Source organism: Lutra lutra, chromosome 9, assembly GCF_902655055.1.
Source record: "Lutra lutra chromosome 9, mLutLut1.2, whole genome shotgun sequence".
Lineage (NCBI taxonomy): Eukaryota > Metazoa > Chordata > Mammalia > Carnivora > Mustelidae > Lutra > Lutra lutra.
Window position 1 is genome coordinate 21,934,792 of NC_062286.1, and position 23,848 is coordinate 21,958,639.

The window sequence follows — 23,848 nt, forward strand, 5'->3', positions numbered from 1 at the left end:
GCTTTTGTTTTTGTTTTCTTGGTTCCCCACTATGAGTTAAATAATAACAATATGCTCTGGTTCTGCATTTTATAGAAAACATGTCTCAACTCAGCCAAGTGGAACAGAATAATGATTATCAAGAGATTAGAGAAACAGCTGCATCATGTGAGGAACCCTCAGGCAAGTAGTGCAGCCAGCTCCATTGCTGCTCTGCATACAAGCAAGCAGCTGGTGTCAGAGAGGAGGGGATGGCAGCTGAGCTGAGGCAGCCCAAAGAATGGCCTTTTAGACACTGAGGAGGTGCTCTGCCAGGACCCTGGACAGAACTGGAATATACGAGAGGTTATGTTTGGTGCCATCCCATTTGCCTTTCTTAATTCCTTTTTTGCCTCCTGGGGTTCCGTCTCCCTGATCTGCAAAATTCCTACTACTTTCGTGCTTCCTTCTGCCTGTGCAAAGCCCTCCACAGCTTTTCATCTCCCAGAGATGAATCTGCCTATCATGGGAGCAATTCCAAAACTATGAAGATAAATTGGTTGAAAGGTTGGCCTTTCAAAGGCCTGGTTTGGGGGCACCTTGGTGGCTTAGTTGGTTGAATGTCTAACTCTTGGTTTCAGCTCAGGTCATGATCCCATGGGTTATGGGTTCGAGCCCTCCATTGGGCTCTGCGCTTAGCACAGAGTCCATTGGAGATTATCTTTCTCTGTCCCTCCCCTCACTCATGTGCTCTCTCAAATAAATAACCTTTATTTATTTATTTATTTATTTAAAGATTTTATTTATTTCTTTGACAGAGAGAGAGCACAAGTAGGCAGAGAAAGAGTGAGAAGCAGGCTCTCTGCTGAGCAGAGAGTGGGACACAGGGCTTGATCCCAGGACTTTGGGCCAAAGGCAGACACTTAACTGACTAAACCACCCAGGTGCCCCAATAAATAACCTTCAGAAAAAAAAAGGGACTGTTTTTCTACTTTTTAACTGTAACAGTTGAACTGTAGAATGGTAAAATCAGCCCCATTTTTCTTTCCCTTTTCAAATGGTGTGATTATATTCAAGCTTGTAGAACAGCCTTAGGATTGAAAACTAGAGTTATTAGCAGAGAGGAAATTCTCTTAAGATAGTAGAAGGAATTTTTTTTTTAAAGATTTTGTTATTTATTTATTTGACAGAGAAATCACAAGTAGAGAGGCAGGCAGAGAAAGAAGGTGAAGCAGGCTCCCTGCTGAGCAGAGAGCCCAAGGTGGGCCTTGATCCCAGGACCCTGAGATCCTGACCTGGGGGGAAGGCAGAGGCTTAAACCACTGAGACACCCAGGCGTCCCTATAATAGAAGGAATTTTTGAGAATTTGATGGTTACATGTTTTTTCCCATTTTTATAATGATCTCTTAGGAGGAATTTTTTTTCTGTTTTACTTATTCTGAAATAGCTATTGCCTCTTGCTTTTCTTTTTCGCAAATTAGCATCAAAGAATGAATATCAGAAAAACAGAGATGAATTGAAGAAAAAGAAAGCTCCCGGTCCAGGCAAAGTAAGTACTTTAGCTGTAATCTTCACCTCTCTAGAAGTAAAAATTAATCCCTTTGTCATGGACCACACTTAGAAGAGTGAATTTTTAGGGATTGTCTTAGCAGAGTTCCCAATTGCCTAATACTCCCTCTTTTAGAAGTCTGGGCTCTCTTTTATTTCTGAATTTTTGTTTTCAATTCTCTATTCTTGTCTCCATCCACACTGTTCCCTATAACTCTGCATATACCTCTTTGATTAATTTGTGAATCTTTGTTCATATCCTTTTATGCCATACAAAGACATTTGAATAATATATTCTTATTTGACTATTTTTATTACACAGAAGATAGAATGTAATGTTCTACATTCTACGTCAGGATTTATTATTTTTAACCTATTGTGGAAATCACTGTCTATCATTTTACCAAGAGCTTCCTACTGTATGGATGTACTCAACTTAGCCAGTTCCCTATAGGTGGACACTTAGGTTGTTTCTAATCTTTTACTCTAACAGTGCTATAATGAATAATCTTGTGTATGCATAATTTTATGTGGATACAGTAAGTTCCCTGAAGTGGGATTGCTAGATTATGTCAGGAGGTCCCCAGGACCCTCAGGCTAGGTCATTCACAGGAGGCCTCACAGGACTCAGCCTGTGGTTGTACTCATAGATATGATTTACTAGAGTAAAGGATACCAAGTACAGTCAGCAAAGGGAAAAGGCACAAGGGGCAAAGTCTGAGGAAACCAGGCATAAGCTTCCAAGAGTCCTTTTCCACTGGAGTCACACAAGATGTGTTTAATTGCCCTAACAATGAGTTGTGACATCTTATGAAATGTTGCTAACCAGGGAGGCTCATTAGACACTCAGTGCCCAGGATTTTTACTGGGGACTGATCACCTAGGCACCTCCTGCCTGTCATGCCCTCAAATTCTGTTCTCCCAGAAGAAAGATAGATGTTTAGCACGAACTGTATTGTTTTTATAGACAGTTTAGGCACAGTGAACCACTTTTATCAGGGTAGTAGGAACCTTCCTGAAATCCAGGTCCCCAGATACCAGGCGAGGGGCCAGCCTTAAAACAGGCCTTTAAAAGGATAGTCAGGCTTGCCCTGTTAACTCTTTTCTGCACCTAGATCAAAAGACAAATGCCAAATTTCCCTCTATGTGGGTTATACCATTAGAACGCATACCTCTGTTAACAGTCCCTTTTAGAAAACTTCACTTCACTCTCACTGCTAAAAATCAGCTTGTTGAGGCTTTATGGGAAAAATTCAAGGTTCAGAGAGAGTGTGTTCCACCATTTTTGGGGTACCTTTGTCAAGGTAATTAATGGAAGCTTTTCCCTCTTAGTTTTTATTTGCTGACAGGTATAGGGACAATAATTCTTAGAGTTAAAATTCTTTTGACTAAAATAACCTATCTTTTCTTTGTAGCTTCCAGCAACACTTTCCTCCAAATATCCAGAAGATGACCCAGACTACTGTGTGTGGGTCCCACCTGAAGGTAGATTGTTTTTATTAGTTTTCTTCTCTTCTAAGACTTATTTATTTATATTTCTGAATAGGTAATGTATGTTTAAGGTTCAAAATAAAGGTTTTGTAAGAGTATATAGTGGGATAGGGCACCTGGATAGTGTAGTCGGTTAAGTGTTCAACCCTTGATTTCGACTCAGGTTGTGACCTTAGGGTTGTGAAATCGATCCCCATGTTGGGCTCCTCACTCAGTGCAAAGTCTGTTTGGGATTCTCTCTCCTTCTGCCCCTCCCACCGATTCACTCGGCGTGCTCTCTTTCTTTCTCTAAAATAAATAGGGGTGCCTAGGTGGCTTAGTTGGCTGAGCATCAGGTCATGATCTCAAGGTCCTGGGATCAAGCCCCATGTCTGGCTCCCTGCTCAGCAGGGAGTCTGCTTCTCCCTCTCCCCCTACTGCTTCCCCTGCTCATGCTCTCTCCCTCTCTGTCTCTCTCTCAAATAACTAAGTAATCTTTAAAAAAAAAAAATCTTAAAAAAAAAGCATGTAGTGGGAATGTTCTCCCTTCTAGGGAAACAGAGTAAAAGGTCTAAAGAGACATATCAATCAAATACAATTTGTAGGTTCTGCTTGAATCCTTATTTGAACAAACAACTATTAAAAAAATTATACACCAGTCAGATAATTTTGAACACTAGCCAGATGTGTGATGATAGTAGGAAATTATTAATTATTTTAAAACATGGATGATGTTATATTTTTTAGAAAAAGTCCTTATCTTCTAGGACTGTGTACAGAAGTATTCACAGACGGAATATCTGGGATATGCCTTAAGATAATCCTGTAGAAGTAGAGGATGAGGGAGCATGGAGGGGGTAATATCACATATTATTGTTGTAGCTGGGTGATGAGTATATGGGGATTCATTACATTTTTTTTTTTAACTTCCACACGTTTTTTACATTTTCTTTAAAGGTATTAAAACAACTACTACTGGCTCTGCCTTAGCTACTTGGTGTATTCCTCTAAAGCCAGCCAAATATCACCTTCTTGTGACTTCTTATATATGTCACATAAAATGCTGTGTGAGCAATTAAATACATAATATTTCACCATTGTTTTTACACAAATAGAAGCATATTCTTTTTTTTTTTTTAAAGATTTTATTTATTTGGCAGAAATCACAAGTAGGCAGAGAGAGTGAGAAACAGGCTCCCCACCAAGCAGAGAGCCCAATGTGGGGCTCGATCCCAGGACCCTGAGATCATGACCTGAGCTGAAGGCTCAACCTTCTGAGCCACCCAGGTGCCCCTAGAAGCATATTCTATATCTTGCTGTTTCGCACTTAACACTATATGGAGATCCTCCCATAGCTATTTATAGATTCCTTCCTTCCTTCCTTCCCTTACTCCCTCCTGTCCTTCCTTGTAGCATAGTTCTTTTTTATGGTACAGATAATACCTTTACTTATTTATTTACTTCAGTGTTCCTTCAATGAATATTTGCTGTATTTCCAGTTCCTTCAATGAATATTTGCTGTATTTCCAGTTTTGCCATCACAGACAACTCTGCATGGAGGAGAAGGGTTTGGGGGCTGGAGTAACTGGGTGATAGACATTAAGGAGGGCACGTGATGTAACGAGCACTGGGTATTATATAAGACTGATGAATCACTGACCTCTACCTCTGAAACTAATAATACACTATATGTTAATTAATTGAATTAAAAAAAATTCTGCAATGAGCAACCTCTAACATAATACTTTTACAAGTATAGAGGTGCATATGTAGAAAAAAATCATAAAAGTTAACATGCTGGATCAAAGCTGTAAACATTTTTAAAGATTTTATTTATTTATTTGACAGAGATCACAAGTAGGCAGAGAGGCAGGCAGAGAGAGAGAGAGAAGATGAAGCAGGCTCCCTGCGGAGCAGACAGCCCGATGCGGGGCTTGATCCCAGGACCCTGGGATCATGACCTGGGCCGAAGGCAGAGGCTTTAACCCACTGAGCCACCGAGGCGCCCCATAGCTGTAAACATTTTTAAGACATCATAAATTGCATTCTTTCGAGAAGATACAGCTTATGTTCATACTTACACTCTTAAGGCAATATATGAGATGCTTGTTTCCCATGTGCTCATCACAACTTGCTTTTCCTATGGATCAGGTTTCTAATATATTCGTAGTTAATAGAAATTTTAGGAATTTTGTTACTACAAATGTTTGCTTTTTATTGGCTAATAAATAATAAGGGTAGAAATGAAAAGAGGACCATACTTTGAAATTGTATGCAAAAAGGCAAAGTTCTAGAGTAGAAAAAACCTCTTTTGTCTGTTTTACTTTTTAGCCCGCTGATATCTGGGTATCTTTTCCCTCCCAACTTTAGGAAATTGAATGTGTTTCTTTCTATATACTCTGATCTAGGGCAAAGTGGAGATGGCAGGACCCATCTGAATGACAAGTACGGCTATTGACTGCTTCAGAATCCTAAAGGAAGACCTTGTGGACCATGTGACATGGGATGTGTAGGGTCCTATATCAAGTTGAATGTCCAGAGAAGGAGTTCAGGTGATCTTTTGTAAAATCTGGTGACTGGCCTTTTCTTTCATGGCTCCCTAAATTTATCTACTCATCTGATTCTCTTGAATTTGGCATTTATGTTTTAAAGTGTTTGTGTATGTATGTAAAAAGAAATCATACAGTTTGAGAATGGGTAAAGTGAGAGACATGACCCTATTAAAAGAGAAGGTGAAGATGTCTCATGTTTGCTTAAGGCCACGATGTCTTTCATTAAGTTTTAGGGATTGTGCTTCTCCTGAGGAATAGGGTGCTTCTGGCAGTTAGACTCTAGACTTCACTGATATGGCCTTCTCAGATAAGTGGTGAAATATGAGGTCACGCCACAGTGTGACCCTGGGTGTTCCCAGTCATTCCTGGAACTAAAAGCAGATACAGAATGGGGCTTCCTACTCCCTCCTACTAATAACCTTGTGCCAGGTTTGAGAACAGACCCTGATTTATCAGGACACAGGTCAGGATCATAGTATACCTTGTGCACTCAGGCATCAGTCCTGATAAAAACTCAGTCCTTTCAATGTCCTGGACTCTGACCAGTCAGATTAGTCACTCCTTCTCCTGTGGAAAGGTGCAAATAGGGTCATAGAATGAAAAGCTGGAAATGTTTTGCCCAGTGTGGGGCTTCTCACTTCTGTGGAGAGGAGACTAAAAGGTTTTCCTCTCTGGAAACATAAAGAAGTGCGAGAAGTTGTCTTATATCCCCCAGTGCACCCTCTTCCTCTGCAAACATTAATGAACGCCTCACTCCGCAGGGAATGAAGGCCTAAGAGTAGAAGCAAAGCGGCGAGCTTGTGGATTAGGCCGGAGGCAGACCCAGTGAGCAGGCAGGAGAAATGCTGTGGCCTAGCAAGAGAGTGGATGAGGGTGATGTTTTCCTTTTTTTATATATGGTATATATATATATATATATATATATATATATATGTTTTTTTTCTTCATTATATAGAATGCACGAAGTAGGCAGGGAGCAGTAATGAGTAACTTCAATTACCCAGACGGATGTGGGAAGTCTGGTCTGCTGAAAGCGATGCCTTTCATTTCTCAAAAAACAATACCAATATTGGCATTATGAGAAACTACTATTTGGAGCTTCATTTAGACCAACGGGGAAGAACTTGATGTAAGAAGTGACAGGAATCTGGAGGCAGAGTGACCATGCCATCTTGGACTGAAACAGTAAGCAAAGGTCCAAGCCATGTCAGTGGTCTTCAAAGGTGGAACTCTTTATTCAAACAAAATCATATGTGGGATCCTTAGGTCTGAACAGGTAAAAATATATCTACTGTGGTTTAAATGTGGGCACAGAAATGGGCTCGATAGATACATCCCTGCATGCATCCTCTCCATCTCCCCTCGCAGCATTCCTTAGGAATCTTAATTTAGGAAGGCAGATTTCTAAGTGTTCTGGAGACCTCCCCGAAAGCAAATAGGACTCCACATGACAAAATAAAATAGAAGTATGTCGCTTGTACAATTAACATCAGTGCTTGGTGGCCTTGACTGAAAAGTCGTGTGCCGGAGTCTTAGCTCCCTTTACCAGATAGGAGACTTTGGGGACATGACTTAAATTCCCTGAGCCTCAGTTCTGTCATGTGTGAAGCAGAGACAGTAATGCTTCCTGCTCTTTGAACCTCAGATTTGTTCTAAGGATCGAATGAGATAGTGTAGAGGGATGTGCAGTATAGGGCTTTGTAGGCATTAGTAGTTGTCCCTCACTACAAACAGGGGACAAATCCTGACCCGTGGGGCTGCCCCTCATTCGTGAGGCAGGAGATGGGATGAAATCAGTGGTTCTCAACTGTGGCTACCTATTAGAAACACCTACAGAAATTTGCTAAGTTTTTCATTTTAATGCTTAGATCCGACCTTAAATCTCTTTAATCGGAATCTCTGATGTGATCCCTTTTAAGAGGCATTCCAGGTGATTTTAATGTGCAGCCCAGCCTATACAGCATGGTCAGCAAACCTTCTCCGTTACTGGCCAGGGACACCAGCTTTGCAAGCCCTGCAGTCCGTATCACAGCCACCCTACTGTGCCACTGGGGGGCAAATGGCATAGGCAGTACACAAATGGATGAGTGGGGCTGTGTTCCAGTAAATATTTCTAAAAACAGGTGGCAGGCTTGATTTGGCCTGCAGGGTATCATTGGCCAACCCCTGCTCTAAGCTAATTCATCTTCAGGGTCCCATCTGGCTCAAACTATTTGCAAGAACTTTAAGAAGTAATGTGTGCCTCAGTTAATGGATGTTTGAAAAGTTTCTGTTCAAAAGGCTAATTATCCCCTCCTAGACAGGGAGGGTGCAGTTTTATGTTACTAGAAATCAAGGTAATCCAGTTTTCTTTTCACAGAAAAGTAAGGTTTTTAGTCATTACAAAAAATACTGTTATAGCAAGAACACAATCGGTTAGCTAAAAGCAGGGTATCCCTGGTCAGCTGTCTGGGTCTCCCCAGGAGTTCTGTACCACCTCTGCCTTTATATGTAAAGAGCAGTGGAAAGCCATTTGGGTGTTAGTGATGGTGAATGATCAGATTTGGGTTTTTAAAAATACTGAAAGTTACAGGGTGGAGGAAGGAGGGAGAGGATGCAGGAAGCCAGGTTAGAAGTCTGCTACAGAAGTCCGGGTGAGAGATTGGCAGCTTGCACTAAGTAGAGATTGAAATGCAAAGAGGTACATGGGTCCTAGCAATATCTTGAAAAGTGGAATGGCTGAGACTGAGTGATGGGTTGGTGGGAGGAGGGGGTGGAGAATAAAAGTTCTCAGAGGAGAATAAAAGTTCGGTTTTGGACCAGTTGAGCTTGATGTCCCACTGAGACGTCTAAATAAAGATGTAAGGAAAGCAGGTGGATACAGGAGTCTGGATCACAGGAGAGAGGGCTGGCGAGCAGTTGCTGTCTCCACCACGTGAGCCTAGGAGTCCGGGCACCAGCGGGTGAGGGGTTAAAGACCAGGAGGCAAGCAGGAAGTTTGCAGGCCACCCCAGTCTTGGATAGCTGATTGCCCTTTCTTTGGTTTTGGGGGCACTTTTTTTTTGGTATGGGTACTCATTTATTGGAGAAAAAAGGTAAAAAAGTGTCACAGTGAGCAGCGTTCTAGAGAAAGAAAAGTCAAGGATAAATATTTAACATTACAACAAGTCTCTTTGTCTGCTTTAGGACATTTCTAAGGAGTTTGCATAGTGCCTGGTACATTTAAATGTTGAGTGCCTGCATTAAGCATCTTCCCTGAAATTGCCCCAGTCGAGGATAGGAATTACGAAGCTTCATTGTCTCCTTGTAACCCAAGCCTTTACAGTTACCACTTCATTGGAACTGGATGGAGTTAGCTCTTTTGGGAAATATGACACAATTCCCAACAAACTTTGAGGCCTGGACATCTGTTGCTTTACCATTGAAATGCTGCCACCTTCCGGATAGGGTGTGACAAGTAGCCGGCAGCTGTGGCTGGCTTCCTGAAAGTGGGAACCAGAGGGAAGCTTGCCAGCCCAGCCCTGAGGTAGTCAAAAGCAGGAATCCAAGCCCCTGGCGGGGGAGCTGTGTTCCCATACAGGGTTTGATCCAGCCCTGTTTGGACCTAACCAGGTTGGACAGACTGCTGGGAAATGACATAAAACTCTCCCTGACCTTTGGGAAGTGGGTCACAGCATTAAACTCCCGTAGTCTCTTCTGTGACAGGCTGCTCTTTGATCCTGAGATTCCTCACTTGATGTGGGCATTGAGAACAATTTTCCAGATTTCTTCTCTGGTCTCAGAGTAGACTTTGCCCTGCTTTGTTTGGCCTTAGAGGTTTGGCACAACCATAATCCAGGGTGGGATTGAGGCTTCCATTCTGTGCGAGACCTGAAGTTTCCCTTCCCCCCGTAAGAGGAGGTGGGTTGGAGGGTTCAGCATGGGAGGGAACAGTGGTTCCCACCAAAGGTAGCTCCATTCTCTTCATCCCCCAAGTCACTCTTAACAATTTCCGTGTGTAAAGTTTTAAGATTCATCTCTTTGCTTGCCCACTGCCCTGACCCAAGCTCCCCTCACCGCATGATTCTTTACAGAGCTCCCTTCCTCTTGTCTCTGCCTCATCGTGCTCTCCTCCACACATCTGAATTATCCCTGAGCAGGATTCTGTGCTCTGAAATCTGGAAGGTTCTTCAGTATCTGAAGGGTGAGGTCGAAGTTCATTTGAGGCTTTAAAATCCAATCCTTGATTATAGGGTTCCTGTAATTTATGATCATCATATACCCCATATGCCCTTGTCCTTTCTTTCTGCCACCTCACCAGGTGTACCTGGTACTCTACTAATAATAGATTCTTTCCCCAAACACATTTTTTGCTTTTACTTCTTCCTGTATTTTCTATCAAGCTTTGCTGTACATGATCTTAAGCCTCGGTTTCCTGGTCTGTCAAATAGAGAAAATAATGCCTCATAGTATTACGGAGATTAAATAAATACCTGCAAAACCCTTAGCTGTGCTTGATGCATAATCAGCTCCCCCCAGATGTAGCTATTATTAGTATCACTGTGGTCTTCCTTGTTCACATCTGCTCATGTTATTTTTTTCAAAGTCCAGCTTGAGTCTTACTACCTTCAGAAAACCCTGATCCCCATGGTCATCATGAATCTCTCCTTCCCCACCAGTCTTGTAGCATTTTGTGTTTTACTTCTCTGATGGCCCTTACTCTGATGGCCCTATGTCCGTTAATTATATGTATGCTTCAATTAGTTACATTTGTAAACTTTATGAGTTCTTGAGGATAGGAATTATGTACCTTATTTTGTACCCCACCCTTAACCTATGTCACTTACCAGTTCACAAAATGAGGACTCTGTTTATTGTTGCTTTAAATGAGTGGGTGTTGGAAGTTCTGTTCCTGGCCCTTTCTACTCTTGGGACTTCCAGGCAGAGAAGGAAGACCTCAGGGCTGCCTTCATTTCCAAGATCTTGCTCCAGACAAACTGGACAATCCAGGAACTGACCATTTGTGTAGGGTTATTGCAGAGGGCCTGAGATTCCTGTCCTGCTTGGGGCAAAACCAGGCAGAACTACCCCCTTCCCGTCAGAAAGCACTGGATTCCAGCAGCTGGCTTTAATTTGGGCTTTAAGTCCTCTGCTGGCCCTGGAAAATCTTCATCTTGAGGGTTGGCTCTGGTTTCCTGAGGCTGTCACGCACACCCCTTCAAAAGTCAATGCAGCGGTGTCAGAGAATAGCCACAAGAGGACAGTAGAGACCCATTACTGTGCAGTCAATTTGTGCGCTGGGCTGAAAGCAAGAAGAACGTGTTTGAAAGCAGAAGAAAGAGTACAAATCAGAGAAGAAAATAAAAATTCTGAAAGAGTTAGAGGAAGCAAGCTGGTTTGGCTCACCAGTGTCTTCCTGGGCCCAAGACCTGAGAGCAGCAAGTTAGTCAGGGATGCTGGTAACCCCCAAATGGTGCTCCTTAAATCTCTTCCCAACCTGTTGTTGCTGGTGTTTCATTTTACCTTGAGAAAGTCACTCTCTAGTAGTAATGCAAATATTCTGTGGAGGAGTTTGGGCACTGCTTATCTAGTACTTACACACTATATTACAGCTTTATGGTTTTTTACAGAGAATTTTTCACACTTATTTCTCCCCATCTTTATTGAGGTGTAATTGACAAAAATTGCATATAATTAATATACACAAGTTGATATTTCGATATGTCATGCCTATTTTAAAAATCTGAATCTCCTTTTAGTCTTAAAAGGTAACAAGAAGAGATGTCATCCTGCCAGGTTTGTGGTGGAACCAAGTCTAGAGTTTCTCTGATCCCAGATATTTTGCTTATTCTTTGTAGCTTTCCGTTACTGATGTTTGTCAGCTCTTGAGTTTTTAAGAACAGGGACTACATCTGATTCATCTGTATGTCTCTGAATGGTGTCCCCTTTAATTTTTAGGACTGTGACTGGGTGTGTGGTATAAGGCCCTGCCCTGTGGGAGTTGACTTCCATGATCTCACTTATCCTCCCCGATTCAGGAACTTTTGATTTTGAGGCACGGCCCTAAAAACAGCAGTGGTTTCCCCGAGCAATGCCACTGGCTGGCCATTTCTACAAAGGCAGCCACTGGCTGCCAGTCTGTGAAGATCCTTCCTTAGTAACGTGGACTCGATGTAGGACAGCTGGACAGTTTCTCAAAGAGTGCACTGGCATCCCTGGTGTTATGAGAGTTACTTTAAGGAAGGAGGATGAAAATGTTTAATTTTAGCAGTTGCACATATATTACTTAGACATATATATAGATGCATAAGTATTATTGCTTAGAATGAAGTCAATTTTTTAAATGCGTTTATTTAAAGAAAAGTATTAAGTAAATAGTAGTATGGTGGTATGCAATAGCCAAAGACCGTGAAGCAGGTGTACCAGTGATTCAAGTTCAAGGAATTGCTGTGAGATGGGAAGATGTAACTAGAGTCACAAAATTCATTTCAAGTCTGGCTCCGTGACCCTCAAGCCATGTAGCCCTGATTAAGTTGCTGGCCCTAAATGAGCTTCATTTTTCTCATCTGCACAGTCAGAAAAGAATTCTTGCTCTCCTTCACTCAAATGAGAACAAACTAGAGCACACTGACGCCTGGGAAACCCCTGTGCAAATGTCCAGTGCTGCTCATATCCCAATTCCCTGTCTTACTGAGGTTTATCTAGGACCTTTTGTCTTTCTTTCTCTCTTTCTTTAATATTTACTTATGTATGTGGGAGAGAGAGCCTGAGTGCACGAGGCGGGGAAGGAATAGAAGGCAAGAATCTTAAGCAGAGTCCCTGCTGAGTGTGGAGTCCAGCCACCGGGGCTCCCTCAGTCCCACAACCCTTAGATCATGACCTGAGCTGAAATCAAGAGTCAGACGCTTAACTGGCTAAGCCACCCAGGCACCCCCAGGACTTTCTCTTCACTGCTGCAGAGGATTCCTCCTAATTAGCATTCATGGATTCCAAGGACTGAGTTCAGTTCAGTTAGTTGTCCACACCTAGGTCTGCCACTGGGAGGAAGGAGTTGCTGGAGAAACCTGGAATCAGGGCAGGAACAAGTCCCAACACATGTCACTGTTTGCTTTGTCATCCTGATTCAGTGACCTCATACGAGGAAGGGAGGGAGCAGAAGGAGTTGTTCTCTTCCAGATACCTAAGGAGGCTTCTGACATCTACTGTTTTCCTTGGCATGAAAGGAGCAGGCGTCGGGCTGTGATTTTTAAGGTCTGAGCTAATCTTGGAAGTGAAGGAGAATAGCACCTCCCATAGCTGGCCAGACTCTGCTTCTTGGGAGCTGCCTGGAGTAAAAGGGCAGAAGAGGAGTGACCCCCAGGGCCAGGAAGGATCATCATCCTCACACATTCATACATTCACTGAATACTTTTTGAGTACCTACTATGTACCAGGCTTCTGAGGGAAACGAGGCAGCCATGTGTATCAAAGGGCTGCATAGGATCTTAGAGTCAAGTTTTTAGCACAGAAATCCTTTTGTCATCCTTACCCCATCCCTTCTCCCACCCTAGACTTAATTAAGGTTTCAATAAATTATGTTGCCACCCAAAAAACTGCATTTATTAATTATTTACTTCTGAGTTTTTTGGTCATGAATAAATTATGCAACCGCAAGTGAATGTTTTTGATCAACACAGGGTCATAACCAGCATTGCCACACCGAGTAAACAAAAGCAAAGTAATCAGCTTTTTAGCTATTCTGCTTATCCTAGTTGAGCTCTTTAAATTTTGGAACGTGGCTGGCCGACTACCTGGGGAGTCTGTTTTAGAGATGGTGACCATAACCACTGGGTTTTGAAGGATAAGCAAGAGTTCATAAGCAGAGAGAAAGAGGGTGCTGCAGGCGGAGGGGGCAGAAGAGTCCCACGTTGCTGCAGTATGTGCCCCCTCTACCCTTGGGCTGATAAAATGGATCAGGCTGTGACACAAACTTAGTGGGTGGAAGCTGGGTTGTGGAATGGAGCTAATGAGGGTGGAGATGAGAATTGGAGATCTTAGGGTCAAATGTTCTAGTCTGTCCATATCATGGTCCTGGAGAAACTGAGGCAGGAAATCCCACTAGAGTCCCTTTGGTTCCCAAGGGCAGAAGGGAAAAAGACAGCAAAGGACACGCCAAAACTCTGCCCCAGAACTGGCCTGAAACCTGTCTCCCACCCTGGCTGCCCCGCCCCTTAGCTCCAATAGCAGACCATTTTTCTGTGATTTTTTGGCTCATCTCATAAATGTTCCAGAGTCAGAACAGACTGTGCCATGGCTGAAACAAACTTGTTGAACAAATAAACAAGGCAGGCTGCAGGGCTGGGGAAGGCACCAGACATGGGTCCCCAACCCAGTCCATGAGTTCTGGTAAGTCTCTCCGGAGCCTGGGCTTCTGCTGCTTCCTTCCAACATGAGAGGTGGGAGCACGAGATTTTTGGGGTCCCTTCCAGCTCTGCGATCTAGGCAGGTTGCCCACACAGGGGTAAGTGTCCAAGCTCCAAGTTCAAAAGAAACCTTTCTGCTACGTGGTACAGCTAAGGGCTGGGAGAGGGGAGATATTCCCACGGCAGATACTAAAACCAAGGAATACCCATTTCCTTGTTCACTCAGCACACATTTTAACAGAGTGTCCAGTCTTTGCTAGGTGCTCTGCTGCCCCTTCCTTCAAGGAGCATTCAAGGAGTTCTAAATGCTCTAGCAGAGGAGGGTATGTCACAGTTCCTTGCATGCACTGAGTTGTTCCCCACCTCAGCGCCTTTGCTCCTGCTGCTCCCACCACCTAGAATGCCAACCTCTCCCTCCTTGTTCCTTGTTCCTTGTCTCAGCTTAAATGTTGTTTCCTCAATAAGGCTTTCCCTGACCACCGTATACGTGGTAGGGTTCCCCAGCTCTCCTGCCACACTGCATTACTCTCAGAATTTTTGGTAGTTTGTAGTTCTACATCTGCCCATTCATTTAGTTATTTGCCGCCATTTTGACTACAGTATAGGTAGCATGAGGGCAAGAGTTCTGTTCGCATTGGTCACTTCTGGACCTGTAACAGCATATACTTGTAGAATATGAGAAAAATATGTTGGCTGTTTTTCATGGACTACCTCATTTAACCCTCTTGACAACCCTAAGAGAGATATTATTATGTACATTTTGCAGTGAAGGGACAGAGTCTAGGGATGGTAAGTATCTTGTAGTTCACAGGGCTGGGTTTGAACCTCATCTGACAGAGTCAGGGCTCTTTCACTTCACCACACAAGGCTCTGTGCCTGGCACCCCTGACTGACTTTTTCTTTTTTACTTTTTATTTTGAAATAATTTCAACTGACCAAAAAGCTACAACACTAGTACAAAGAACTCCTGTATACTCTTTACTCAAGTTCACCAGATGTGAGCATTTTGCCATATTTGTTTTAATATTCTGTCTTCTCCTAGCTTGTGTTTTTCCATGTTTATACCGATTTTCTTGTTTTGGATGATTTTAGAGTGAATTGCAGACATTATACATCTCTGCCCTTAAATACTTCTGTGTGAATTTCTCAAGAACAAAGATATTCTTTTATACAAAGTCAAAATCGGAATTTACATCAGTATGATACCACTACTTAATATACAGTCCATACTAAATGTATCCAGTTGTTCCAATAATGTTCTTTATAATGATACTTCTTTTTTTTTAAGATTTTATTTATTTATTTGACAGAGATCACAAGTAGACAGAGAGGCAGGCAGAGAGAGAGGAAGGGAAGCAGGCTCCCTGCTGAGCAGAGAGCCCGATGCGGGACTCAATCCCAGGACCCTGAGATCATGACCTGAGCCAAAGGCAGTGGCTTAATCCACTGAGCCGCCCAGGTGCCCTATAATGATACTTCTTTAGTCCATGATCCAACCCAGAATCATACATTCCTTTTAACTATCATATCCCTTTCTTTTTTTATTCAGAACAGTTCTTCAGCCTTTCTTTCTCCTCCATGACATTGATATTTTTCCAGAGTATAAGCCAGTCATTTTGTAAAATGTTTTCTCAGTTTGGTCTAGTCTGATTCTGCTCACGATTCGATGCTGGTTAGGTTTTTGTGGACAGGAGTCTCAGAAATGATGCTGTGTCCTTCTTAGTGCATCCTGTCAGGAACCACATGCTGTCTGCTTGTTCTAGTATTGGTGACATGAGCTTCAAACACTTGGCTAAGGAAGTGTCTGCCAGGTTTCTCCATGATAAAGTTACTGGTTTTCTCCCTGTATAATTTTTTATATTTAAAAAAAATTTTTTTAAAGATTTTATTTATTTATTTGACAGAGAGATCACAAGTAGGCAGAGAGGCAGGCAGAGAGAGAAGGAGAAGCAGGCTCCCTGCTGAGCAGAAAGCCCGATGTGGGGCTCAATCCCAGGACTCTGAGATTACAACCTCAGCCTTAGGCGGAGGCTTAACCCACTGAGCCATCTAGGCGCCCCTATTTTTTAATTTAAACTCAATTAATTGACATATAGCATATTATTAGTTTCAGAGGTAGAGTTCACTGAGGCACCAGTCTTATATAGCACCCAGTGCTTATTACATCACATGCTCTCCTTAATTTCCATCACCCAGTCACCCCATCCCACCACCCCGCTCCCCTCTAGCAACCCTCAGTTTGTTTCCTACGATAGAGTCTCTTATGGTTTGCCCCCCTCTCTGATTTTATCTTGGTTTATTTTTCCCTCCCCTTCACCTGTGCTCCTCTGTTTTGTTTTTTAAATTTCACATGTATGAAATAATGATAATTGTCTTTCTCTTACTGACTTATTTCACTTAGCTTAATACCCTCTAGTTCCATCCATGTAGTTGCAAATGGCAAGATTTCTTTTTTTGATGGCTGAGAAATAAATATATATATATATATATAAATATATATATAAATATATATAAATAAATATATATATATATATATATATATATATACCACATCTTCTTTATCCATTCATCTACTGATGGTACTGATGGACATCTGGGCTCTTTCTTTCTCTGTAGTTTGGTTATTGTGGACGTTGCTGCTGTAAACACTGGGGTGAGGGTGCCCCTTCAGATTACAATGATTTGGGGTAAATTCCTAGGAGTGCAATTGCTGGATCGAAGGGTAGCTCTATTTCTAACTTTTGGAGGAACCTCCACACTGTTTTCCAGAGTGGCTGCATCAGCTTGCATTCCCACCAACAGTGTAAGAGGGTTCCCTTTTCTCTGTATCCTCGCCAACATCTGGCATTTCCTGACTTCTTATTTTGGCCATTCTGACAGGTGAAAAGGGGTATCTCATTGTGGTTTTGATTTGTATTTCCCTGATGCCAAGTGATATTGAGCATTTTTTCATGTGTCTCTTGGCCATTTGTATTTTTTCATAATATTTTATTTATTTGGCAGAGAGAGAGAGCGAGAGGGAGAGAGAGCGAGCCCACACAAGCAGGGGGAAGGGCAGAGGCAGAAGGAGAAGTGGGCTGCCTGCTGAGCAAGGAGCCTGGTGCAGGACTGGATCCCAGGACCCTGGGATCGTGACCTGAGCCAAAGGCAGACACTTCACCGACAGGGCCGCCCAGGCATCTCAGTTCTTTGGAGAAATGTCTGTTCATGTCTTCTGCCCATTTCTTGTTTGGATTATTTATCTTTGGGGGTTGAGTTTGATAAGTTCTTTATAGATTTTGGATACTAGCCCTTTATATGATATGACATTTGCAAATATCTTCTCCTGTTCTCTTGGTTGTCTTTTGGCTTTATTGACTGTTTCCTTTGCTGTGCAAAAGCTTTTTATCTTGATGAAGTCCCAATAGTTCATTTTTGCCTTTGTTTTCCTTGCCTTTGGAGATGGTTCTAGGAAGAAGTTGCTGCAGCTGAGATCACAGAGGTTGCTGCCTATGTTCTCTTCTAGGATTTTAATGGATTCCTGTCTCACATTTAGGTGTTTCATCCATTTTGAATTTATTTTTGTGTATGGTATGAGGAAATGGTTTCATTCTCCTGCATGTGGCTGTCCAATTTTCTGAACACCATTTGTTGAAGAGACTGTCTTTTTTCCATTGGATATTTCCTGCTTTGGCCAAGATTATTTGATCATAGAGTTGAGGGTCCATTTTTGGGTTCTCTGTTCTGTTCCATTGATCTGTGTGTCTGTTTTGGTGCCAGTAACATACTGTCTTGAGGACTGCAACTTTGTAATATAGCTTGAAGTCTGGACCTGTGATGCCACCAGCTTTGGTTTTCTTTTTTAACATTCCCCTGGCTATTCAGGGTCTTTTCTGGTTCCGTACAAATTTTAGGATTATTTGTCCCAGCTCTTTGAATCTCCCTTTACAATTAATAAATAATTTAAGGGGATATATTTTAAGCCTGTGAATACTCTGCCCTCACAAACTTTTCCATCTGTTGATGATTCTTGACTGAGTCCATGATTAGTATGGCAGTTGCAAAATGGAGATGTTGGTTCAGATTGTAAGGCTGGTGTCTCTATTTCACGATAATAGGGCAGGATGAAAGGGATGGGGGAGCTGGAGACAACATCTAATTTTGTAAACAGTTGGTTTCTCAAGTGTCTTTGTGGGAAGTAGAAGATGACTGGTATTTACTTTCTAACACTAGGAAAAAAACTAAAAAATCAGACTGGATTTTATTATTAATTATTTTTATTAACATATGTACTATTTGCCTCAGGGGTATAAGTTTATGAATCTTCAGGCTTACACACTTCACAGCACTCACCATATCACATATCCTCCCCAATGTCCATAACCCAGCCACCTTCTCCACACTCCCCCTCCCCCCAGCAACCCTCAGTTTGTTTCGTGAGATTGAGTCTCTTATGATTTGAGATCAGACTGGATTTTAAATGATAAAAAATACTACTTCCTAATAGAATAATGATTTCCATTTATGTAGCACTTACTGAACTCCAAACACCCTGGGAGCCACTTAGCAGACACTGTTTCACCAGTCCTTGTAACAAGCCTGTGAGAGAGAGCATTGTTACCTCCAATTTACGGATGAGGAAGCTAAGGCTCAGAAAGGTTAGGGTACTGGCCTAAAGTCACACAGCTAAAAAGTGGAAGAGTCTAGGTTCTAACTAAGATGTGTTGGACTGCAGAGCTCTTACTCTTTTTGGCAGGATGGAGCTCTGGGTAGTGTCATGACATTCAGCCTCAACACATATTCGCAGGGCCGGGTTTTCAGCTAATTCCCAGCTTATGGGTGAGGTTAGCCTCCCAATGTGGATGTTAAAGCCAGGGGTCTGAGTCTTGCAAAGAGGCTGGTGTAGTTATCTTCTGGCCTCAGCCAGGGGTCCCAGGCCATGAGCAGCTCCTTGGCTGGGAGTGGCCTGAGAGGACCTCCTGGCCTGCTCGGCCGCCATCCCCATTAGCTCAGGTCGTAGAGCCATCCCAGACATGGACTCATCAGTTCCCCTCGTCCTGCATTGCCACATCTCCTGTGCTTAGAAAGGCAGGAAACTGGACTCTGGTACTTCAGAAAGTTTTTCAACAATAAGCTTGATAATAAGGGGATTTTCTAGTTAACCTTGGAGAATTTCAGTTAATTAATGCCTTATTGTATTCCAGTTCTTTGAAATGCAGTAATCTATGTACAGTATGTTTTTATGGTAAATCTCATATTTTTTTTATTGTATGGGAAACTTCATTAACCAGACAATTCAATTAAACAGCATTTCTCCCACTATTTAGGATAAACTGAGGAACCACAGAATTACCAAGTTGAAAAAGCTTTGGGGATCATTTAATAGGATCCTTCATGTACAGATGAAGAAACTGAGTTCCAAGGTTACCCACCTTGTTACTGACACAACTGTAACTAGAAGCCTATAGTCCAAAATGTTTCTGCCATGTCAAGAATAATTACAAAGCAGGAAACCTTTATGTCCAGGGTTACCTAAGGGCTGAATTTAGCCTGCGGCCATGTTTTGTTTGGCTTGCACAATGTTTTAAAAGTTGGGAAATTTCCCATAAAAATCCAACTTTGTTTCTTTCGAAAAGCTGGAAAATCTAGTTATACCTCGCCCAGTGGCAATGAAGGAGGACCGAGTAGGAGCAACCCCTCTAACTGGGGACATGGAATCTAGATGCCATCTCCCATCACCCTATCATTGTGTACTTGGCCTACCTCACCCATTTCATGACCTGCTGGCCCCTCCAGGCATTGGAATTTGGGTTCTCTGTCTTATGGTGAAGGGCCTTCCTCGTTTAATAAAGAAGAGGGCTGCAGTGAGCAAGACCAAAGAGGGGAGACAATGAGGAATCAGAAGCATTTGTATTAAATACCAGGGTGCAACACCAGAGGTCCTGGCTGGTCTTTGGTAGGCTCAGATTAGGAGCTGAGAGTGAGCTCTAGGGTCTTCCATTTAGGTGAAAATGTGAAACACTAAATAACAATAGGAGAGGTATTACCTGGCAAGAGAAGATGTACTGGCAAAGTGACTATTCAACAGGCAAGGTAAGCTAAAGCAGTTCAGATGGTCGAGAAAGCTTTAGTGGAGATGAGTCTTGACTCCCGGGTGAACCTCTTCTAAAAAACGGAGAGACTATGAGTAGGAAAAGCTAGCCAGGAAGCTACTACAGCCCATGGAGGTGGGAAAGGGAAGGAAGGGTGGATGCCAGGGAGATCCCAAGAGGGGATGGACAGGATTTGGTGCTGGCATGGAGGTAGGCAGAGAGGGCAGAAGAGTCAAAGTTGATGGCACCTTTGTGCCTGGGTGACCAGGGGAATGTCATGCCCCAAACAGAAAAGGGAAGCTGGGAGGGAAAGATGACTTGGGGGAAGATGAAGAATTCATTTCCAGGTGACAATAGAGCTTACATTTACTGTCCTAACAGGCAGATAAAACTGGGACTGGAACTCAAGAGAGGTCAGAGCTGGTAGCCTGGAGGTGATAGCTGGCACCACCAGGATCGGTGCCACCAAAAGGCAGAGGGCACAGGATGGGGAATTGATGGCAACATGATGAACCCTGGGAATAGCCACCCTTTAAAATGCTCAGAAGAGGGGGCGCCTGGGTGGCTCAGTGGGTTAAAGCCTCTGCCTTCAGCTCAGGTCATGATCCCAGAGTCCTGGGATCGAGCCCCGCATCGGGCTCTCTGCTCCGCGGGGAGCCTGCTTCCTCCTCTCTCTCTGCCTACTTGTGATCTCTGTCTGTCAAATAAATAAATAAAATCTTTAAAAAATAAAATAAAATAAAGGAAGAGAGCCAACAAAGAGAAGGGGCAATCAGAGAGGCGGGAAGAGAGAACCAAGTTAGGGTATTTGTGTAGGAGCTCAGAAGAAGAAAGCTTGGGAAGAGCCCTCTCTGGTGTCAGAAAACATGTCCAGAATTTGAGAGAGAGCAGGGACTGAGCAAGTGTCCCTAAAGTGGACAATGAGGAGGGCGTCACACTGAGAATGCATATTTAGGAGGTAGAGGTGACTCTGGCAGTCTGGAGACATCTCACAGGGCTGGGAGGAAGAACTGAGACCATAAGCAGAGGGCACCTTAGGAAACAGGGAAGGGGATGGGAGGGAAGCGTGTCTGTAGGTGGTAGGGAAGGCTTCGATGGAGAGGAAGAGATTGAAGATGGATCTCTTTTAACACCTGTGGGAAGAGGGGAGATCCTGAATCAGAAGCAGCCAGATTTCAAAGGCTGATTTCCATGCTGCTGCTCTCTTTGCTTGGGGATGGGTTCTTGACTTCTCACTCATGATTCTGGAGATTCTCATCTCACATCGCTTACTTATTTTGGGCTCATTTTTCCAATCAGCATTAAAAAAGAAAACAAAAACTTTATTAGGTGATGCCTGTTCTGAAGGGGCACCAGACAAGGTCTGAGTGATTGAGTGAGAAGTAAACTGGCCCCTCCCTTAACAAAGAAAGCCCTTTGAGAGCTCCCCCCCTTTGTACTGCCTCATGCAGTCCTGCGAGGGAAGCTTTATTAATAGAATTCCCTTTGTGCCGGTGAGGTAGAGGTAGAGGCACTGGATTCCAGTGCAAGCCTTCTCAAGTCCAAGTGCGACGTCCTTTCCACCACTGGTTAGGCCGGACCCAAGGAATGAACTAGACTGGAGCTCAGGGATGCCCACTATCCCAAGTAAGCACTTTACACACTGACCTCCCATGGCCCTTTGGGGTGAAATCCTTGCACATACAAAGCCACTTTTAAAAACACACACTGAATGAATATAAAGAGGCAGATCACAGGGGAAGGGAGGAAAGGAAGAAGGGAACAGTGAGTGTTTGGGAGGAAACTGGCAAGAGGAGCTGATCTATGGGATACTCAGGGTCTCTGAGCTGGGGCTTTTGACCTGGGGTCCTGGGACTCCTAGGGTTGCATGCACAACCCTGACGTTATAAGCACAATTGCAGGGTCTGTGCGGGTTTGGGGGGGAGGGCGTTGCACATAGATACTTTCTGGGGAAAGCGTGCATAGCTTTCATCAGATTCTCAAAGAGGCCTTTGTCCAGAGAAGAGTTGAAAAATCACGGATTCTGAAGCTTCTACAGGGACACAGTGCTATAATTTATACCTGGTCCCTGTCATTTTTTTCTAAATCCTTGCCCAGAAATACATTCTAGCGAGCCTTTCATCGGGCACAGGGTGGGGAGGAGGCATATAGGGCCCTCCTCCTAAAGCCTCCTTTGGGACGCTTGTGGTGGGGTGAGTCCCTGAAGTCTCCGGGGTACTGCGCAGTGCAGGGCACAGGGGTGGCCACCCTGGGAAGGGTCGAGTTGCTGCTTCCAGGGGGCGGGAGGGGGAGGCTGTGGGAGCTGGAGCGGATGTCACGGCTTACCTCAGAGCCCGAATTAGAAGGCTGAAAAAAATCACAGCAGGAAATAATGTGGTGCCTAAAATAGAAGCATCAACTGGGAGAGAGGCCGGGGAGTAGGTGGCATTTGAGGCTCCTGCCGAGTCCTCCCCAGCGGCTGCCTGACTAGTGCGTTGGAGGCGTGTGTGGATGCAGTCAGGCCAGAAAAGGCCAGAAAAGGCCAGAAAGGCCGAGGCCTCATTTTTGCTGAGGAAGGAGGACTGCTCAGTAAACAGTCACACTCTAGGATGGGAAGGCGGGGCCGCCCTTTCTGGCCTGGGGCCCCGCTCTCTCCCTGCTGGTTCCTTCTCATCGGCCTCCTCCTTCCCTCTCCCCCACAGTCTCCCCTCCCTGACTTTGGTATTCCACATTCCCCACTGCCTCCAGCCTCCTCCTCCACCCACGACCTTTCCCTTAACCCTTCCTTTTTTTCCCCCTCCCCTCCCCTGTTTTTTCCCACACCTGCCCCTCCATTTCTACCCTCTCCCCCAGGAGACTGCCTGCTTTGCTCCTGGTCTCTGGGCTGTAAGCACCTTGCCCTCTTACCCAGGAAGCTGCTTGAAGGCCTGGTGTCTTCCTAGGCAATCCAATCAGAGGTCACTCTAGAAGCAACAGCCTTCAAGGTCAGGCTCCCTCTGCCTGACTGTGTGACCCTTCCACCACCCCTGCCCCAGGCACCATCCCCGTCTCTGTGATGCTCTCAAAGCCGGGGTGCCTGCAGTAGGGCCGGCAGGGCAGGCTTTGCTTCACCTGGACCACTTCTCCAGAGGGGTTGAGCAGTAGCATAAACTCTGCCTGCAGACAGGGGCTGGTCCTCCCTCTGTGGGCACGTCCACAGCAGCGGACCCTCACAAAGACTGGCTGTGAGGTTTGCCACGCAAGGGGCCCACTGCTACAGTACTGCCTGAGACCACTAGCCACATACAGAAGTAGTAGCTGGCACTTACTAACTCTGTCCTCCCAACAACCTCCCACTAGAAAAGTAGGTACTTTTATTATCCCCATTTTCCAGATGAGGAAACTTAAGACACAAAAAGATGAATTACCTTGGCCATGTTCTTGGAGATAGGTGGAAGAGCCAAGATTTGGGCCCCAGGGGTCTGACTGCAGGGCCCCTTTCTACTGGATTTCACGTGCTGTTGCCTCCTAGCTTAGTGCCCTTGTACGCAGCTTTTCTTTCTAAAAATGATCTTTGTTTTGTTAATTTTTTCCCCCCCCTGAAAATACGTGTAAGGTATTTGAGATTCTAAGCGTTATGGGTGCTTGGAGATTTCAGTTCTTTAAAAAATCAGATATTCTTATTTTTACTTCACTGGGTGTTTTTCCCCCCAGCTGTTCCTCTCCTGAAAATAAGTGCTCTCATTTTTGCCATTTTCAAATGCTGTGCGTCCTCATCACCATCTGGAATGGAGCGGGCATTCACTCATGCTCAAGTGCGCTGCCCACACGCATGCGTGCGCCACTGCCTCCCTCCCGCGTTATGTCTCTGTGTGGCTCTGGGGTTAATGGCTTACGATTTGCCAAACAGAATTCTCAGGAACGTTATGT

The 23,848-nt window shown here is 44.0% G+C and overlaps 1 protein-coding gene and 1 long non-coding RNA gene across 2 annotated transcripts in view; one reads left to right on the forward strand and one right to left on the reverse strand.

Moving 5' to 3' along the window:
• Window positions 1–5,734, forward strand: part of SLC4A1AP (solute carrier family 4 member 1 adaptor protein) — a 33,454-nt gene extending 27,720 nt beyond the window's left edge. Inside the window, exons 11-14 of the mRNA XM_047744751.1 lie at window positions 76–162; window positions 1,441–1,508; window positions 2,923–2,992; window positions 5,386–5,734. Coding sequence (XP_047600707.1) covers window positions 76–162; window positions 1,441–1,508; window positions 2,923–2,992; window positions 5,386–5,435 — 275 coding nt within the window. The 3' untranslated portion in view covers window positions 5,436–5,734. The remainder of the gene's footprint in view (window positions 1–75; window positions 163–1,440; window positions 1,509–2,922; window positions 2,993–5,385) is intronic.
• A 1,078-nt stretch (window positions 5,735–6,812) lies between these two features.
• On the reverse strand, window positions 6,813–23,774 carry LOC125108640 (uncharacterized). The gene is made up of 3 exons (XR_007129976.1): window positions 23,764–23,774; window positions 10,700–10,703; window positions 6,813–6,950 (listed from the first exon to the last, which is right to left on the reverse strand). It is a non-coding gene; the product is annotated as an uncharacterized LOC125108640 (long non-coding RNA).
• Window positions 23,775–23,848: the final 74 nt, after the last annotated feature.